The 18,607-nt window shown below is 43.9% G+C and overlaps 1 protein-coding gene across 2 annotated transcripts in view; it reads right to left on the bottom strand.

The window, feature by feature from the left end:
- Nucleotides 1-1,340, bottom strand: part of polrmt (polymerase (RNA) mitochondrial (DNA directed)) — a 73,225-nt gene extending 71,885 nt beyond the window's left edge. The window contains exon 1 of one of the 2 annotated variants that reach the window (XM_079506693.1): nucleotides 941-1,340. In XM_079506693.1, coding sequence (XP_079362819.1) covers nucleotides 941-1,073 — 133 coding nt within the window. In that variant the 5' untranslated portion in view covers nucleotides 1,074-1,340. The remainder of the gene's footprint in view (nucleotides 1-940) is intronic. The other variant, XM_079506694.1, reaches the window with a different exon arrangement.
- Between the last annotated feature and the right edge of the window lie 17,267 nt (nucleotides 1,341-18,607).

Here is an 18,607-nt window from a genome sequence, read left to right as displayed (position 1 = left end):
GTAAGTCTCGGAGCTCTACAAACTGGTGTGCGGATGTTCTTCCTCTCCTTTGATGTTCAGCTACATATATGGACACTGGGCAGGGGCCCTGTCCAGAGCCCGGGCAGAGGCCTTTTGGGGCGGTTGTGGACAACCGTGGGTCCGTCCGACTTGACACCGGGCACTGCACTCCCTGTGGGGGTGTGGAACGGTGTGTCGAATTTGAAGTCGGTGGGGCGAACGGTTCTCGAGTTAGGTGGATTACAGACGTACACACACATGCACAGAGACTTGGTGCATTTATAGATAGATACTATAGTCTTTAGTAATGTTACGTATACAATAGATTTGTAGAATACAATATATTTTGACATTTGCTACAAAACCTGTGGATAGCAAGTCGATCATTATGGGCATAAACAAAAAGTGTTTGGTGTGCCCACTCTTCCTGCCCCCTACCTAGCCCTGGTCCAGTGCGTCAGCGAGTCTCGTCAGCGAGTCTCTCTCTGACTCTGACTCGCTGACGCACTGGACCAGGCTACCCCCTACCATTCAAATGTTATTGTTGCCCCAGTATGCTCTACAACAATTAAATGAAATGATTACTATATTTACCCAGGGTATCTGGGCTAAGCTCAAGAACTTGTTTCCAGCCAGGCCCTGCTCATAGAACACATTTCATCGTAGTGGTTCAATGCCTTGTTCAAGGGCACTTCAGCGGTGGTAATTTTAACGTGTCGGCCCGCTGATTCGAACTGGCGACCTTCCGGTATCAAGACCGCTCCGCTATCCGTTCGGCCACCGCTGCAGTGAACCAACAATTTTAACCCATTGGAATTAGACTAGCAGTGCACATGTCCTGGCCTACCTATAGATTCTAGGAGACAACTAGCTCTGGTCCATAGCTCTAATGCCTAGAGCTATGACCTGAGCTAGGAGACTGTGGGACTGACGTTATTACCTGATATGCGCCTTACAACGTTGTTCCGGGTCGTTAGACAGTGGTCCACTCGAAGTCCACGAAGCCCACATCTTTCGAATAAACTGCAGCGATTCAAACTCTTTGAAAAGGCACAGATTCTGAGAAGTGACATGTTGACATATTAACCGCGTTAACTTCTCTCGTATCACTTGTAGGCTGCCATTTTGAAAAAGACCACGCTAATCGAACACGACGTTATGAGTTTGTTTGTCAGCCGTGGTTACAAGATCACAGAATAATGGATTGTATCATCATTGCATTTCAGTCTACTACTTATTTTTTATTTTACGGCAGCTGGCATCCTCAGACTGAGTCATAGACAGCGCAGTGTTTAGAATAACCTAGCCATGGTTCACATGACGCTCGTACTTGATAATCATACATGACAGTCATGTTTTCAGGGCTAAGAATAACCCTTTATGGGCTTCAGTTGACTGGATCTGGTATGTCACGTCACGAATCGCTGATGATATGGCCCATGTCATATCCATATGGAGTTCTGCAGCATGGTCTGGTCCAGAGCGTAGACGGTCCAATTATGGAGTGGAGATTGATGTCAGACATGCACATTGCACATTATATTATGTCGGTCTGTCGGATATCTCCTCGGAGTTGGAGTTATATTCAGTGGGCACTACTGGGCAGTGGGCACTGTCTGGAGTGAAAGCGTTATTCTTAATATAGGCTACTTATTTGGACTCCGGATAGCGAGCATTTACATAGGATACAATAATTTTCTTAAGTATGTCTTATTATTTTTATTGCAAAGCAAACGCTGACTCATTTGGAACAATACTTGAATTGACCTGTAGGTGGCAGTCTCACCACAGGCAACAAGATATTTACAAAAGTCAAGTTAGAGGTCAAATGTAGGATGTCTTGTGTTGTATTTAATAGCGTATTTAACTTCACATGTCAAAAGACTGGTTTTGAAACTCCATATTAGTTGTGGCGAAAAATAACCATTGAATTGTCATAACGCTGTTTATTAATGTGAAGCAGCTGAAGCTGGTGGTACTGTAGCCCAGGGGTTCTCAACCTGGGGGTCGCGACCCCTGGGGGGGGGGGGGGGGGGGGGGGGCGGAATCCCCAGATTATTATTATTTTATTTTTTTGCAACTGAATGGCTGGAAAATGGAAATTAAGAGTTTACATATAGTACACATAGTACATGCATAAACTTTCCTTAATGATTTTATCTGGCTTCAGTATTGATTTATGATTGATTTATTTTCTCAATTATTAAGATTATTGTATTTTTATATTGGGGGTGGGGAGGAGGGGCGGGGCTCGCGAGACATGGGCAAAGCATTTCCGGGGGTCCCCACTCCCAGCCAAAAACGTGGCTGGGGACGGATGAACCCCCACGAGGGCCCCTGGGCCGGTAATCATTGCAGGGCCCCCATAGCGGGCGTGAGTGCGACATTTAATGCTTTTCAGTGTTTTTATCACCCTTTTGACCTAAATTTAACAAAATAAATGGCCAATGAAGAGCCCCAGGAGCCCATTTCATGGTGTCAAACCTAGTTAGTACCTGACGGTCCAATTTCCCTGAAGGGCCCCTGAGAGCCAAGGGCCCCTGGGCCACGGCCCCACTGGCCCAATGGCTAATTTGTCCCTGCTGGGGACGTGAGAACCCCTGCCGTAGGCCATAGGGTGCTGCATTGCTGCGTTGCTTATTTATATGGTCATGGCTCTTTAGCCAACTGGTAACGTATGCGCCTTACTGATACGAGGTCCTGCGTTCGCCTCCCGGCCGAGGCTACAGTACTGCTAACTTAAACTATACTTTGTTGAGCGTCACTCAGGGCCAGTGATGGAAAGTAAGTAGTACATTTACTCACATACTGTACTTAAGTACAACAATGTTGAGGTATTTCTTTTACTTTATTGGAGTATTTCCAATTTCCAGTACTTTTACTTCTACTCCACTACATCTCAGAGGCAAATATTGTAATTTTACTTCATGCACTACAATTATTTGAAAACATTAGTTACTAGTCACTTTGTAGATTTTGATTATTATTACATAACATACATTAACCACTTCAGCCCTATAGGCCCCTATAAATCACATCTGGTATTTTGAAAAGATAATACATTTGAAAAGCTTAAATGGCACATTCTGCACAATTAGTACTTTTACTTTTGGGACTTTAAGTACATTTTGAAGCCAATACTTTTGCACTTTTACTAAAGGTTGAATTCCAGACTTTTAATTGGAGTATTTCTATATTACAGTATTGCTACTTTTCGTTAAGTAAAAACTTTGAGTACCTTTTCCACCACTGCTCTCTAGTCTAAACTATTCTCAGAAGATCTCTCTTCTGAGCTGTGTTGGCAAAGTGTTCGAGGGAATCCTGAAGGACCAACTTAGCTATACTTAATTCACAGCATGGGTTTATGAAGAACAGATCTACTGTGTCAGCTTTATTGCACATTCTGCAAAGCTGGCATGATGCTGTTGATGCAAAACCTAAATTTGATGTGCATGTCACATACATTGACTTCACTCGTGCGTTTGACACAATCAATCTGAAAATGCTTGGAGTATCAAAGAACATCTGGCTAACAGTGAGCAGCATTCTGGAGGATAGGATGCAAACAGTCAAATGGGGAAACCATCTTTCTAAGCCGCATGCAGTTTTAGCTGGTGTCCCTCAAGGTGGGGTTTTATCCCCTCTCCTGTTTGTTCTCTGCATGAACTTTCTTGATCATTACAACTAGTGTCGAGCCAATAAAATATGCAGATGATTTGACTCTTAGCGAACATCTCATGCGCTCCCTGCTGGGACAGATGCAAGCAGCTGTTGATGCAGTTACAGCCAGATGTGTTGACCCAGGTATATGTGACCTTTATCAGACCAGTGCTGGAATATGCTTCACCTGTCTGGGCCGGCCTCCCAAAACACTTGATACAGGAACTGGAATGTCTGCAGAGAAGGTGCTGCCGCATCATTGGGATACCAACTAACTCCTTCCCCACTCTGGAGGGGAGGAGAGAGGAGGCCACTCTAAGGGAATTCAATCGACTACTGAGAGAAGGGACCAGTCCAATGATCCAGAGCCTGTCTACAAATACAAGTCGCTACACACTACGAAATGGGAGGACACTCACACAACCTGTGAATCACACAAAAAGGCACCAGATGTCGTTCGTCCCGAGGGCGTACAAGCTTTACCAGAATAGAAACATTTTTAGCGTTGTTTGATAGTTGATTATTTGTTTTTTGTTTGTATTTTATTTTAATAGAGCGGTCCTCTTGTGTCTCAAAATGTAAGAAACATCATAATTCATATTGTTATGCAATGATGTTTTTCAAATAAACTTGAACTTGATTACCTTCGCTGACTGTAGCCGATCTACAAGCTCACAACACATCTCAACGACGCACTGTGAGCTTATAGACCGGCCATTTTCTGGGGAAGTTTTCCCCAGAATATAGGGATGCTGGAGTTGAATTGGTTAATGTTGTTTGTCCTTTTCCAGATCAGGGCCCACTTAAAAAACTCAAAAACGTTCACGTCCCACCCGTCTGACCACCACTTACAGTAAGAGATGCAAGTGGTCAGATGGTTGGGCCGCACGCATTTTCAGAGCACATTTGGGCAATTATTTGGGTGCCCACATGCAATACCCTGGCGGCCCACTAGTGGTCCCCGGTCCCACAGGTTGAGAATCCTGGGCCTAATACGACATGTTGCTTCCTTTCAAAGTATCTTTCATTGCACATGTCCCAACAGTTCAAACAATTTAAATCACATCAACTGTGACTCAGCTCCAAATTGGGAGGAAAGCAGAATTCATCTCAGTCACATCCTGTATGCTCTCTGGCCCCCAGCAGTGTCAGGTTCCCCTTGTCATGCGTCCATAAAGCATTCTTAAACACTTTAGCAGCTCCTTTGTGTCTTGGCAGGCTGGAGGTTAACACAAGCACTACTTGAAACACACACGCACGCACGCACACGTGCACGCGCACACGCACACATACACACACACACACACACACACACACAGATGGGGGGGCATGAAGGGAAATGAGGTCCAGGCAGTACATCTTTTCTCAATGGAGGCCGTGGCTGAGAGCACAGCAGTGGGTGTCTGCTGCTGAGCTGTAGGTGAGGATCAGGAGGTGTTTGTTGCCACGGTTCACGAGCGGGGCCCCTCGACAGGCCCGTTTGATGTGGCCGGCCCCTGTCGGCGGCTGGCTCTTTGCAGTGGTGTGACAGTCATTGCCGGGTGAGTGACTGTCAATGCCTGGTCCAACAAAAGAGGAGAAGACAGGCATTCATGGGGCCTGATAATGGCCAGGCAGGGACAAGGCTGCCATTCTCACACACTTTGATCATGTGAACTCCTCTGCACACCTTTGTAGAAGCTCCCTATTTGTTTAACAGATGGAGAGAGGGCCTCACCTGCATGGCCAGGGAAACTTGACGGAGAGATACTTTTTCGCAAGATGCTTGCTTTGGGAAATGCGTTTAGTACGCGGGCGGGCAGGCGTGTGTGTGTGATGTGTGTGATGTGCGTGCCTGCGTGCCTGCCTGCCTGCGTGCCTGCCTGCGTGCGTGCCTGCCTGCCTGCCTGCCTGCCTGCCTGCCTGCCTGCATGCGTGCATGCGTGCACGCGTGCGTGCGTGCGTGCGTGCATGTATGTGTCTGCAGCTTCTTTTACATGGAACTAATGACCTGTCCCCTGTGAGGGAAAAAAGGACAACTTCTGCTTATGTCAGCTCCTCACGGGACACTAATTACATTAGAAAGTAGTAATATTTGGACACGACACTGGAAATGTAGTGCATTGGAGAAGTGTGCTGTAGGTAGGGGACCGTATTAACAAGTCATACAAATAAAACAAGTAAAAATCATAATGTTTCTGCACATTAAACTGTATCAAGTATAGTCTCAATGAGAGCAGATGTGGCGCAGCCAGGGGTAACGTTCCTGCCCATCACCGTGAAAGGCTTGGGTTCAAATCCTTCACGGTTCCTCCAGTTTGGCCGGGTGCTCCAATGAACACAATTGGCCGTGTTTGCAGATGGGAAGCCCGTTGGGGAAGAGCGATCTGCCGATCTCTGTCGCTGCGCTATAGGGACTCCTACAGCTTGTCCAGGGTGCCAGTTCAGTGGTGGGAGCAGAACTGGAAAGATAGTGTGTGCCTCTATATGCGCTACACGCCCTATATGTGTAAGGTGAAAAGAAGCGGCTGGCTATGTCACATGTTTGTAGGAAGACACCCTGTCCAAGAGCAACAGCACAGGTCAGCACTGACTAAATGGGGGAATTGGAAATTGGCACAACGACTGAATATGGAGAAGGGGAACAAATGGAAAAAAAGATAATGGAAGAAGAAATATGAAGGAAAAAATATATATCAGTTATTGGTTATGACATAAATTTATGTGCATAATAACCATGCATTAAACTGAATCAAGATGTATCAATGAAATTACCTCAGATGATTCTTCAACGGCCTTGTACTCTAATCTAGTTCACTGTGACTCATACTCCTAAGGTTTACCACACACACTTTAAGATGGTTTCAATTAGTGAGCCATTTAAGAACATTTCTTAAGATTTGTCATGCTTCTATTTACAAGAGGTTTCTTAATGGAATAATTTGACTGGCTCATGTAGCATTCTGCCTATAATGATACTGGGTCAATCTCAACACCCCCACCAAGCTACTGTATTTGCAGATCTTAATGCAATGTTTTTCACACTTTCATCATCTTTCTGTGTACGATAAAAGACTAAATCTCCATTTTCATAACTAAATACTAATGGGGTAATAAATCTGTATGAATTAATCTTGAATCTTTGTTCTGAAATAGGACTGAATAATCCTGACTCACTCTGACCTTCTGTTCTTATCGGTTCCTATCTTGTTAATGTTGTTATCATCTATCCATATCCATTCCTCTTGTATCCATGTTCAGATCAGTGAAGTATACAGCCACGTTATCTCACCTGACAGATGGCTGTTTCCTTTCTTTCTTTTGCCTGGTGGTTCAGTCAGTTACTACACAGACTATATGCTCCTTGAAGCCACAGACCAGGAGTTAGACTCCAACTCCTGTCTCATGTCTCTCCTGAGAGGTTTCCTGTCTCTCTACACTCTCTTATCTAAGAAATAAAACACAAAAAGCCTGGATGAAAAACAAAACAAAAAGCCAACCCGGACATACGGTATTGCTCGTTGGCTGCTGGATTTCTGCAGGGATGATTCTGAGGGAATCATTACAGATCAGCATTGGTTCTCTCAGAACTATACGTGCTGCCATCAGATAGTCGACCCACTTATCACAGCGCCGCCGACAATAGACAATGGTCACGAAGCAGGATATGCAAATGGTCATGTCCTGACTGGGGCTGAGTAGTGATGGTGGTCTGCTGAGTTCCTCAACCAGCCCAGGATGTTTGTTCAATCAACCACAGCGGGCAGCTCAAAGATATCAGGAACACCTGCATTGGGTTTAAACCAACAAAACAGGAAGTGTTGGACATGTTGAAAGGATAAATTGCATAATCGCTGAAATTATAATAATTTACAGCCAGTGAACAATATGAATGAGATAATTTCCTGTAACTGAAGGTTACAGTGGTGTGGCATATATCTGGAAACGGTTAGAAATTTCAAAGATGCATTTTTCTACCCATCTGATGTTAGGTAACAAAGTACCAGAATGTCTGTATAGTTAAAGCATATGGTCATGGGTGACGAACTGAAAGAGGACTAGGCTACAGAAAAAGCAGGAAAAAGAAAGGGTAGGATAGAGAGGGACAAATAAATTGTGTTAGAGAATGAGAGCTAGAGGGAGGGAGTGAGAGAGAGAGAGAGAGAGAGAGAGAGAGAGAGAGAGAGAGAGAGAAAGAGAAACAGAGTTAGCAGGCAGCAAAACAATTAATAATAGGGAGCTATTACGGAGGGCTAGTCAGTGCTAAGAGGGAGATCAAGTTTCAGACCCTTTTGAAGACTTTGATGCTACAAAACAGGCCTCATTATAGAGATATTATCTCTATTCATACACTTACAGAGTCGCTTGGATCCCTGCTGGGAAAGATTAGGTTCCTTCGCTTGAGAACATCCTCCTCGGGTGCTTGGTCATCAGAGTGGTGTTCTTGGCTCTGGACACACCCACTCGCCCAGCACAGCTTAGCAGGGCTCAGCTCTGTTCATCTAAAACACAATGCAGCCAGGGCCAAACCGGAGCCACATAGACCAGGGTTTCTCAAAGTGGGTTCCGTGGCGCAAGTCCAGGGGTGCCGCAGAATACTTTGATCAAAATTGGAATTCATCAATATCACTTCAGTTTAACCACTTTTCGTCTGTGGCATTCTCTCCTCACCAAAAATAGCAGATCTATACAATCTCACAATCACAAATGTCCCAGAATAGGGATGCTGGGGTTAAATGTCAAGTGTGAAGTTATTTTCAATCTGTCGTAATGGAAACTACTATTCTCTCAAGTTGTCCTCCGGACACGTAGGCCTATTAGGGGGGATGATATACATATGTACGTGCCGTAATAAGACATGCATGTAATAAGGTTCTATAAGGTAACAGCTAGTGTAATTCAGGGGTGCCTTGGATGGAAAACATTATTTACAGCCTGGGGTGACCTGAGACCAAAAGGTTTGAGAACCACTGATCTAGACCCAGGGTGGACATATAGACCAACCAGGGAGCAGACAAACATGTCCATGGCAGAAAGGCATTATGGGCTGGCTAGCTGGCTGGGCTAGCTATAAGCAGTGATGCTTGTTGTCGTGAAACAATCACAATGAAATTCAAGCAAGTCCGAATTCCTCAACCGGAGAGAGCTGTTTTACCAATGGGCCTCGATCTCCACCTGCTTTGAATTTAGAAGTCAAGCCGTGGTTTGGGGCTTTGTTTTACATGATGATTATCAGGCTGGCACACAAGTGCACAAGAGGCTCTGTGTATTTGAAGGATGTAATGTTATGTGTGCTACCATGTTTCTTTGATTTTCAACTTAAAGTGGTTCATTTATATCAGGGTTGATAACTGTATACCGTATACAAATTCACAAATAAACAATAATAAATAGAGCAAATACTGTAGACTATTTACTAATCCCCCAGTGAGTCTTAAAACCTTAAATGTTGCATATTAGCAGCAAGTCAATATCAAAGACATATAGTAAGGCAGTGTAAAGATTAACAGGATATTATACTTGGAGACAATGTATTGCATTATGCTTGTTGTATCTAGAATACCACTGACTCCATTGCCCAAACGTTTGCTTCTAGGATGCCACAAAGCAATCTGCTGCCACATCTGACATTCACATGAAAGCCTAATCTTTGTTCTTGACCTCCCGGGCAATCTGACTTAAGTAAGAACTTATACAGTACATAGCATGATTGTATGATTTTAATTATGGGCAATTATCGAAGAGGAAGGGCAACTGGAACTTCCTGGGGAGCTCTATCGCTTTTTCAGTCATTCTCGCGTGCGTGCGTGCGTGCGTGCGTGTGCACGCACGTGCACGTGGAAAAAATAACTCACATTTTTTACTTAAGTAAAAGTATCAATACTGCAATGTAGAAATAGCCCTAGGTCCTACTCTGTTACAACTTACAAGTAAAAGTCCGGAATAAAAAATGTACTTGAGTAAAAATGTCGGAGGAAGCCAATTTCCACAAGCATCACTGAAGTGCCAATAATCAAGCGTAATATTACGATTACACAACAGTTGCCATTAAAAATGTCAACTCAATTTCATTGTAACTACGATATTCAGTAGAAATTATTTTTTAATGCCAAATTTAGCCACTATGACCACAAATGTCCCATGTAAACTGCCAACCTAGCCTCTCAGCTGGCTCTGCTCAGTCTCATCAGCACAGCTGATTTTTATGCTAATTTGAAGCACGAGTTGAAGAACAAAAAAACAAACAATTTGATTGGTTCGCGCTATACGCTGTGTCATTGCAGCTATACAGTTATAGATTTGTATCTTTACATCTGGAAGTTGAACCCAGCTCGATCAACTTCAATTTGTATCTTTGTATCTTTTGCAGCAGCTACAAACGTCGGATTTGCGCTGTAGCTTCACATCACTGACTTTCATTGAAACTTAATAGACTGTATCTTTTCATTTACCCGTCTGAACAGACCATAATAGGAATTGCTTGGCCACTTACAATTCTCACAAGATCAAGGAGATTTATTGTCATTCCATACATGCCTATACAGAATGAAATTTGACAGTTCACGTCTCTCTATCTTGGGTGCACCCTTCAAACATGAATCTTCCATCAACATTAAATTCAATTAAGTTTTGTTCTGTTCCAGTTAAATCACAAACATAGGACAATTACAATTTAAAAACATCCGCCCTTTACAATCAGTAAGTATTTTAGCACTCAGTCATGGTTCCCATGCAGTTCCAGGAATAAAAAGGTAAGGTTTCAGTATGTAAATGGTAAATGGTAAATGGTGCATTTATATAGCGCCTTTATCCAAGGCGCTTTACATAGATTGTGATAGATGTGATAGATATGTGTTAGCAGGGTTCAGAGTTCCAAGGAATAAACCATCTACGTAGATGTCAGTGTATGTGTTAATTTCCAGGTTGGTTTCAAAAGCGGTATAGTATGAGAGTTAGTCCAGTACTAATAATGTAATTTGACCTCAAACTAATTGCAAAAAAAACAAACTCAGCTGATTTTGTATCTTCAATATATCCTGAATAACAGAAACAAAGTTGCCTGGAATTGTCTGAGGGGAAGTTTAGAAATTGGCCTGTACAAGTGTACAGTATGGCCACCATAGACATCCTAAATAAGGCAAATATGTTCTAGATTTCCTTTTGCTTTAAGTAGCATGTGACATGTCAAACTAGGGGGTTTTCATGATGCTGAATCCATTCCAAGCATTCGTTTTGCATAAAAACACTCATTGGGCTAAATCTGGCAATTTTTCCTTCCCCTCAGACAATTCCAGGCAACTTTGTTTCTGTTATTCAGGATATATTGAAGATACAAAATCAGCTGAGTTTGGTTTTTTGCAATTAGTTTGAGGTTGATCCTGTATTTTCCATAAATTTCCTGTACTAGCAAAATAATTGCCGGCAGTTCGTTATTATACACCAAGCTGCAATTATTTTTAATCAATCACGGCATTCATGAAAATTTTCAATGTGGTTTTAAACTTGGCCATATACGGAAACAGCCCTCTTAAAAGTTCTTAACAACCTAATTTTAACTATTGACTCTGGCAGTCGCGCCACTTTGGTTCTGCTAGAACTCTCAGCTGCTTTCGATACTGTTGAGTCGACCACAGAATCCTGCTATCACGGCTCGAAGATCAGGTTGGCCTTTCCGGTACTGCCCTAGCCTGGTTCAGGTCCTATCTGACAGATAGGACCTTCTCTGTCCAGTTCGGTGAATTGTCCTCATCCGCACTCCGCAGCCCCTCTCACCTGTGGGGTCCCTCTGGGCTATATTCTGTTTTTATTATATATGTTGCCTCGGCTCTCGGATCCATCCTCTCCAAACACGACATCTCCTTCCATTGTTACACTGACGACGTCCAAAGGTACAGTACATGCCACTTACATCTAACAGTATAATAACTCTTTCCAGCCCGATCTTGCATAGATGACATTACAATCTGGATGGACGCAAATTTCCTACATCCCAACGATAACAAAACTGAAATCATCATATTTGGATATCACCCCACCTCTCCTGTCAACACACTGGGCTCTCTCACTTCCAACATCCACACCAGTGCAAAAAACCTTGGCGTTATCTTTGACAGTCATTTCAAATTTGACAAACAAATCAGCTCTGCTGTCAAAACCAGCTTTTTTCATTTACGGCTACTCGCTAAAATAAAACCATATATCCCCCTCAAACAATTTGAAACAGTGATCCATGCTTTTATTTCTTCAAGGCTGGACTATTGCAATGCCCTATTACTATGGCAGTGACCAATCCTCACTCCTCACATCCTCAGAAACGCTGCTGCTCGCCTTCTCACAGATACCAAACGATTTGACCACATTACACCAGTCCTGAACTCCTAGCCTCAATCCACTCAAACATATATATGGCAGAACTTAAACAGCACCATAACCAACCCATGGCTGTGAGGTCGGCTGACCAGTCACTGCTGACTGTGCCAACTGCCAACAACCTTAACTCTCAAAACAAGGGGTGAGCGCGCTTTTGCAGTGGTGGCCCCAGAGCTGTGGAATAGTCTGCCCCACACATTAGATCTGCTCACTCCATCAAAACCCTAAAACTCACCTTTTGTCTTTGGCTTTTAATAACATCTGATCTTAAATGTTATAGTACGTATTTGAAGGATAAACCCCGAGATGCATCTATATATGTATGTGTGTGTGTGTGCGTATGTGTGTGTGTGCGTATGTGTGTGTGTGCGTATGTGCGTGCGTGCGTGCGTGCGTGCGTGCGTGCGTGCGTGCGTGCGTGCGTTTTTACCTGTGCGCTTTGGTCAACTAAGGTTGTGTAAATGTGCTATACAAATAAAGGTGGATTTGATTTGATTTGATATTGGAAAAACAAGCAAACAAACATGCAAACATACAGTATATACATCCATTGGACCGTGATGAAGGCTCTTGAGCCGAAACGTGTTGGCCATTTTTTAACTTTGCTTAGCTAAATGCCATGACTACATACAATAGAGGCTTTTTAAAACTCAACTGAGCGGAGCTCCTTGGAATCTTTCTTAAGTTCACCTGTTTTCTCACACTTGGACGTCAGCCTACTACTACAAACATGTTTACCTACTATAAGCCTCACCTGTTTTCACTCTCTGATAACCGCGAACCACGCAGCGCTTCCTCTTTTCTCTATTCAACGTAAACATACAATTTGGAAATACAAAGATCAAAATAGGACAATTACAACTTACAAACATCCGCCCTTTACAATAGGTAAGTGTTTTAGCACTCAGTCACGGTTCCCAGTTCCAGGAATAAAAACGTAAGGTTTCAGTATACGTGTTAGGGTTCAGAGTTCCAAGGAATAAACCATCCAGGTAGATGTCAGTGTATTTGTCAAAGTTCCAGGTGCAGGTTCCAAAACGGTAAGTATCAGAGTTACAAGTTCCAGTGTGTGTGTGTGTGTGCGTGCGTGCGTGCGTGCGTGCGTGCGTGCGTGCGTGCGTGCAATTGCATGTGTGTGTGTGTGTGTGTGTGTGTGTGTGTGTGTGTGTGAGGAAATTGGGTTTACTGCAGAGTGCAGTAGAATAATATTTTATAGAGTATGTATTTTAATACTCGCTGTCGATCAATCTCCTGGTGGGGAGGCTCGCCTATTGGAAAGTTCAACTTGAAAAAGAAAAACTTGACCTTGGCTTGTCTTCAGACAGGGTCCGAAAAATCCAATCAGTATCATAGTATCTATTGTCTGTTCTCTATTGAGTTTTTAGCATGAAATATGCATTTTCATTAACTTTTTAAATGATAGTAGATAGTAGATTTTGGCCCACGACAATCTCCAACGAGGACCTCTACAGGAGAACAGGCCTGACCCCACTGTCGGGTGTCATCAAGTTCAGAAGGTGGACGTGGATTGGACATGTCTGCAGAATGGACCCAAGTGCCATCCCAAGGGTAGCAATGAGATGGACTTACTTACTTACTTACTTACTTACCACCTGGGAAAAGAAAGAGAGGCAGGCCCAAAGAGACCTGGAGAAGATCAGTGGAGAGAGAAATGAAGGAGTTGGGGTGGACCTGGGGCCAACTGCAACATTGGGCAGAAGACAGACAGCATTGGCGTTCGTTGGTGAAGACCTTATGTGCTACCTAGCACGAAGAGGATTAAGTAAGTAAGTAAGATAGTAGATATAGTCATATAGTTTACACTTACATGTTTAATTCTGCATCACTCAGTGGTTAGGGTTTAGACAGGATTACTAAAACATAGCAACTTCACATTTAGTTCACATCTAACTTTCTGTGTCTTTATCTTGATATGTTAATGTAATCCACATACATCCATAATCCATAATCCACGTGCGTGTGGTGCCTGTGGGTGTGTGGGTGCGTTCCTCTGGCATGCAGGCCAGAGGAACACAACACAAGGAAGGTAGATAGATAGGAATGTCCACAAGACTGTGTGAATGGAATTGACATAAATCTCTAAATACACAACATAGCCTAAATGATTTGAGTCATAAAAAAAAATGTTTGTTGCACAATGCAAGCTGTGGTCTTGTAAATATTTCATCACCTCTGATTAAAATGAAAGATTTTCATAGGATTCAAATTTGCAGCAAAGGCAGCTGGGACTTGTTCTGGGACTGTATCAGACACTGAGGAATATTGTTTTCCATTACGGTGCTGCTGATAGAGAGAGCCGGAGCACCCTAAATCAATTACTGGACCAAGCCTGCGAACACTCAGCTGTCCTGAAAACTATTTACCTCTTTTTGAAGATGGGGAAACAGCTTTATACAAATGCTAACAAAAAACACATTCACAATGTTTCTCTCACTCTCTATCTCTTTCTGTCTGTCTCTCTCTCTTTCACACACACATACGGTGATACAAACGCATGCACGCACACACAGATGTAGGTACACACGCACACACACGCAGGAGCTCGCACGTACGTTCACACAGTTCACACGCTCGCACACGCACTCACGTGCATGCACAAACACACAATCTGCAACAGTGATGTGGCGGCCGTCTGATAATCAGAATCAGGTCACCGGTTGGCCTACAGCCCGCCCATGTTTACATGTCAAAGTATCCTTGGAAGTGTATACTTATATTATTATATTATAACCCCTAACAACAGCTCAGCTGCCCTCTGAAAGCTCATCATGACCATCTGAGCAGCCCTCAACTGGGTGAATTTACCCCATGGGATTAAAGGAGTATAGTTCATCCCAAAAAACGCCATTCATCTTGTCCCTAACACAAACATTAAATGCCATTAACAATAAAGAGAATTTTATGTTTGACTTGACACCGTTTGTTTTACATCACCATTACATCACCTAATCATAGCAACATGAGACTTTAATATATTAGCGCCCCTCATTTCACACAGTGTGATTTTTATTTATTTTTTGGCCTTTTTGCCTTTAGACAGGAAACGGGGAGAGAGATGGGGGGAAGACACACAGCAAAGTTTGTCGGGATCGGGACTCGAACCCGCGACACACTGTCATGCTGGATTTGCAGCCAAGGTGCCTGGACCGCTAAGGCGCCCAGGCCAACTCATTCATTTTTGAGCAGTGCAGCTGCTCCAATGCACAGCTTGTCTGTCTGTCTGTCTGTCTGTCTGTCTGTCTGTCTGTCTGTCCATCTGAGCACAGAATGTCCGTTTGAGCACAAAATGTCCGTGACGTCATGTTGTTGACATCATCAGACGTCATCATTGTGATCGCACCACTCACTTGATTCACATGAGGGTGATCTTTCTACAATTACCAACTAGATAAAGTGTAGATCCGGTCGGTTAGGGAGGAGAACCACTTTATTGCTGCCAGCGATGCCTAATTCAGCAAGGGTGTCCAGCCAGGTGCAGCTGGTGGTGATACCGGAGTGATACCGGTCTGTAGTTCTTGACGTCTGAGGGGTCAAGAGTTGTTTTTTATTTGGGGGGGGGGGGGAGCTGGGGAGTGACACGCGGCAAAGGCCACCGGGATCGGGAGTCAAACCCGCGGCACGCCGTCAGGCTGGCTCATCAGCCTAGGTGCCCGGACTTATATGGCTATAATAGGATGCAGAGGAGGAAGTATGGAGGAGACGCCTCTGCATGGTTTAATTGGGGGTGAAAGAAAGACTGTGAGTTTACGTGTTCACTGTAGAGGGGCTTTGATGAGCCGCCCCTGCAGGGTCCCATAGCCGGGACATATACCAGCAGGTACACAGGCATGGAGCTGGGAGTTTAGAGAGAGAGAGACACAGATAGAGAGACAGAGAGAGAGACAGAGAGAGAGAGAGATGAGACTGGTCGTTTTCTCACTGTTCTTTTTACGATGGCAGGGTTAAAAAACCCACCCAAACTGGGAAAGCATCGAGAAGGTGTTGTAGATTTTTGCCTTAGCTATTCAAAAATAGCAGCTATACAAGCTCACAGCGTGGCACGAAGGACATTTAAAAAACAATCTTGAAAAGTTTGAGAACTATACTGATTTAGAATGCATTTGTAGAATCGTCCTCAGGTTTTAATGGGTTATGGGTGTTGGGGGGGGGGGGGGGGGGTCAGAGGGTCTCTCTGAACAGTTAACAAGCTAAAGAGTGTGAAGTGACTGTCGCCCCTGACTCCCTGTTCACGCACCCCTCACAGACACTTCCAGCCGCCGGGTGATACACACATAGTTCAAACAGAGACCCTTTTAACCACTTAAACCCATATACTTTGGTTGACCGGAGTCCCTCAGGGTGCTGTGACAGTGGCGTGTCTGTTTTCACTCTACATTATTATCTTCGCTGAAAATAGCTGATCTTCTGCAAGCTCACGTTACGACGCATTTGTGAGCTTGTAGATCGGCAATTCTTTCTGCGAAGGTTTCCCCTTTTGGTGTTTTAAGCATTATGTTCTAATTTAGCTATTGAAAAATAGCAGATCTACAAGCTCATAGCTTGTAGATCGAGCTTGTAGATCTGCTATTTTTGAATAATCGTGAAAATGTGGTGCAAATCTTTGAATATATTATATTATTTCAGAGCGAACGTTTTTAACTCAAATCGTTGCTTCTGGGAGGTCCCTGGAGCAACATATTTTCAGATGGGGGTCGGCGGCCAAATTCATATAATTTTTGGGGTGCTTGACATGAAAAACCTTGAAAACCACTGAACATGGGTTTTTCAGAAAACTATCAGGATTTAGAAGGCATTTGTAGAATCGTGCTCAGGTCTAAATGGGTTAAGTGGAAGCATCATGTTCTCTTCTCTCGCTGTCTATCTCAATGGATGGTCATTTCAAACAAAACACAATAATTAATAACCACTTAAACCCTCTAGACTCAGACCTGATTTGGCTCTGTACCAAATATAGCCGATCTGCAAGCTCACACCGCGTTGTAACGAGACGCGCTGTGAACTTGTACATCAGCTATTTTTTGGCTAATGTCTCCCCCTGAATATTGATGGCGTTCAAGTGGTGAAACATTTTTGATAATTCATAATGACATCAGGTTTTAGTTTGTTTTGTTCTTGTCCTTTATATAGTTGTGATAGGCAGTAGTTTCAAGGAAGCAAAAGGTTAAACGTAAAACAGTAGTCGAGCGAGGGTTATAATTTACTTGACAGCTTTGACAGGACCCTAATGCCTCACATTAAGTAGGGCATGTGAAAATTCTCTGACACTTGTGAAACTACTTCAGCTCACAGCCAGTAAAAGACAGACAAGTGTGGGAAGTTGCAAAAAAAAAAGAAAAAAAAGGTGTTCCTCATTTCCGATTCACCCTCGCAAATCAAACGACAAACATCAGAGAGGGTGTTTCATTGAAACATTAACACAGGTGATCAGAGGGTCTCTCTGGCTTCATCTGGACTAACTCCACTGACACTCCCAGCCCCAGCCTTGTGTTTCTGACTGCCTGATGATTCAAGCCATGCAGCGACCCAAAAAGAAAAGCCCTGGCCTCCTTAATTGGTCCCGTGTGTCTGCAGAGAAGGAAGAGGGAGTGAAGAGAAGTCACCATACTGTACAGGTGTCAGAGAAGCTTGCCTCGTCCCTGGTTGGTTCACTGATGATTTGACCTGTGCTGAAAAACTCTTCGGTCATCACTTCAGATATAATGGAAATCACTTTCCAGTTGTCTTGAAGAACAATAAAGGGGGGGCGGGGGGGAATGGTCTCAGGTAAATCAAAGAAAAAACAAAGAAACAAGCCACGATGGAGGGAAATAAACTCTACTGAAAGAGGATTAAAGAAAAAAAGTTGGTACCTGATTCATAAGCTTCCTCATTTGTTTCACATGGTCATGAATGAGAGTAGTGGCCCCACCCCTCTCCATTCAACCCCCCAGATGCCAGCTCTGTCTATAGGATAGAGCATGCAGGACAACTGCAGACAGCGCTTCCACAGGAGAGCGGGCTGACTGACTGACTTTACACAGGAGAGAGTGAGGCTATTCACTTACTGCTTCACTGCCCCGTGCAACGACAGACTGACTAGTGACTGCTGCTCACTTTGACACTTTGACACACTCTGCCACTGCCTCTCTCTCTCTCTCTCTCTCTCTCTCTCTCTCTCTCTCTGTGTGTGTCACAAACATACCAGCTCTCTCCCTCCCTTCCCTTGCTCCCTCCCTTACTCACTTGCTCTCTCTCTCTCTCTCTCTCTCTCTCTCCCTTACACACGCACACGCACACACACACACACACACACACACACACACACACACACACACACACACACACACACACACACACACACACACACACACACACACACACACACAAACACACAGTCACCACCAGCCCACATTCAACTCCCTCTCAGCCACGGGTCAGCAGCTCAGACAGGCACCTTATTCCACTCCAGCTGGAAGGAGCAAGGTGCACGCAAACACATATACACATACTTTATGCACTCACAGATACACACATACACATATACCCACACATATACCGGTACCCACACTTTCACTCTCTCTAACAAACATACATACAT

The sequence above is a fragment of the Electrona antarctica genome (assembly GCF_951216825.1).
Source record: "Electrona antarctica genome assembly, chromosome: 7".
Lineage (NCBI taxonomy): Eukaryota > Metazoa > Chordata > Actinopteri > Myctophiformes > Myctophidae > Electrona > Electrona antarctica.
The sequence above is the reverse complement of the archived record's forward strand: the minus strand, read 5'-3'. Positions and strand labels throughout refer to the sequence as shown.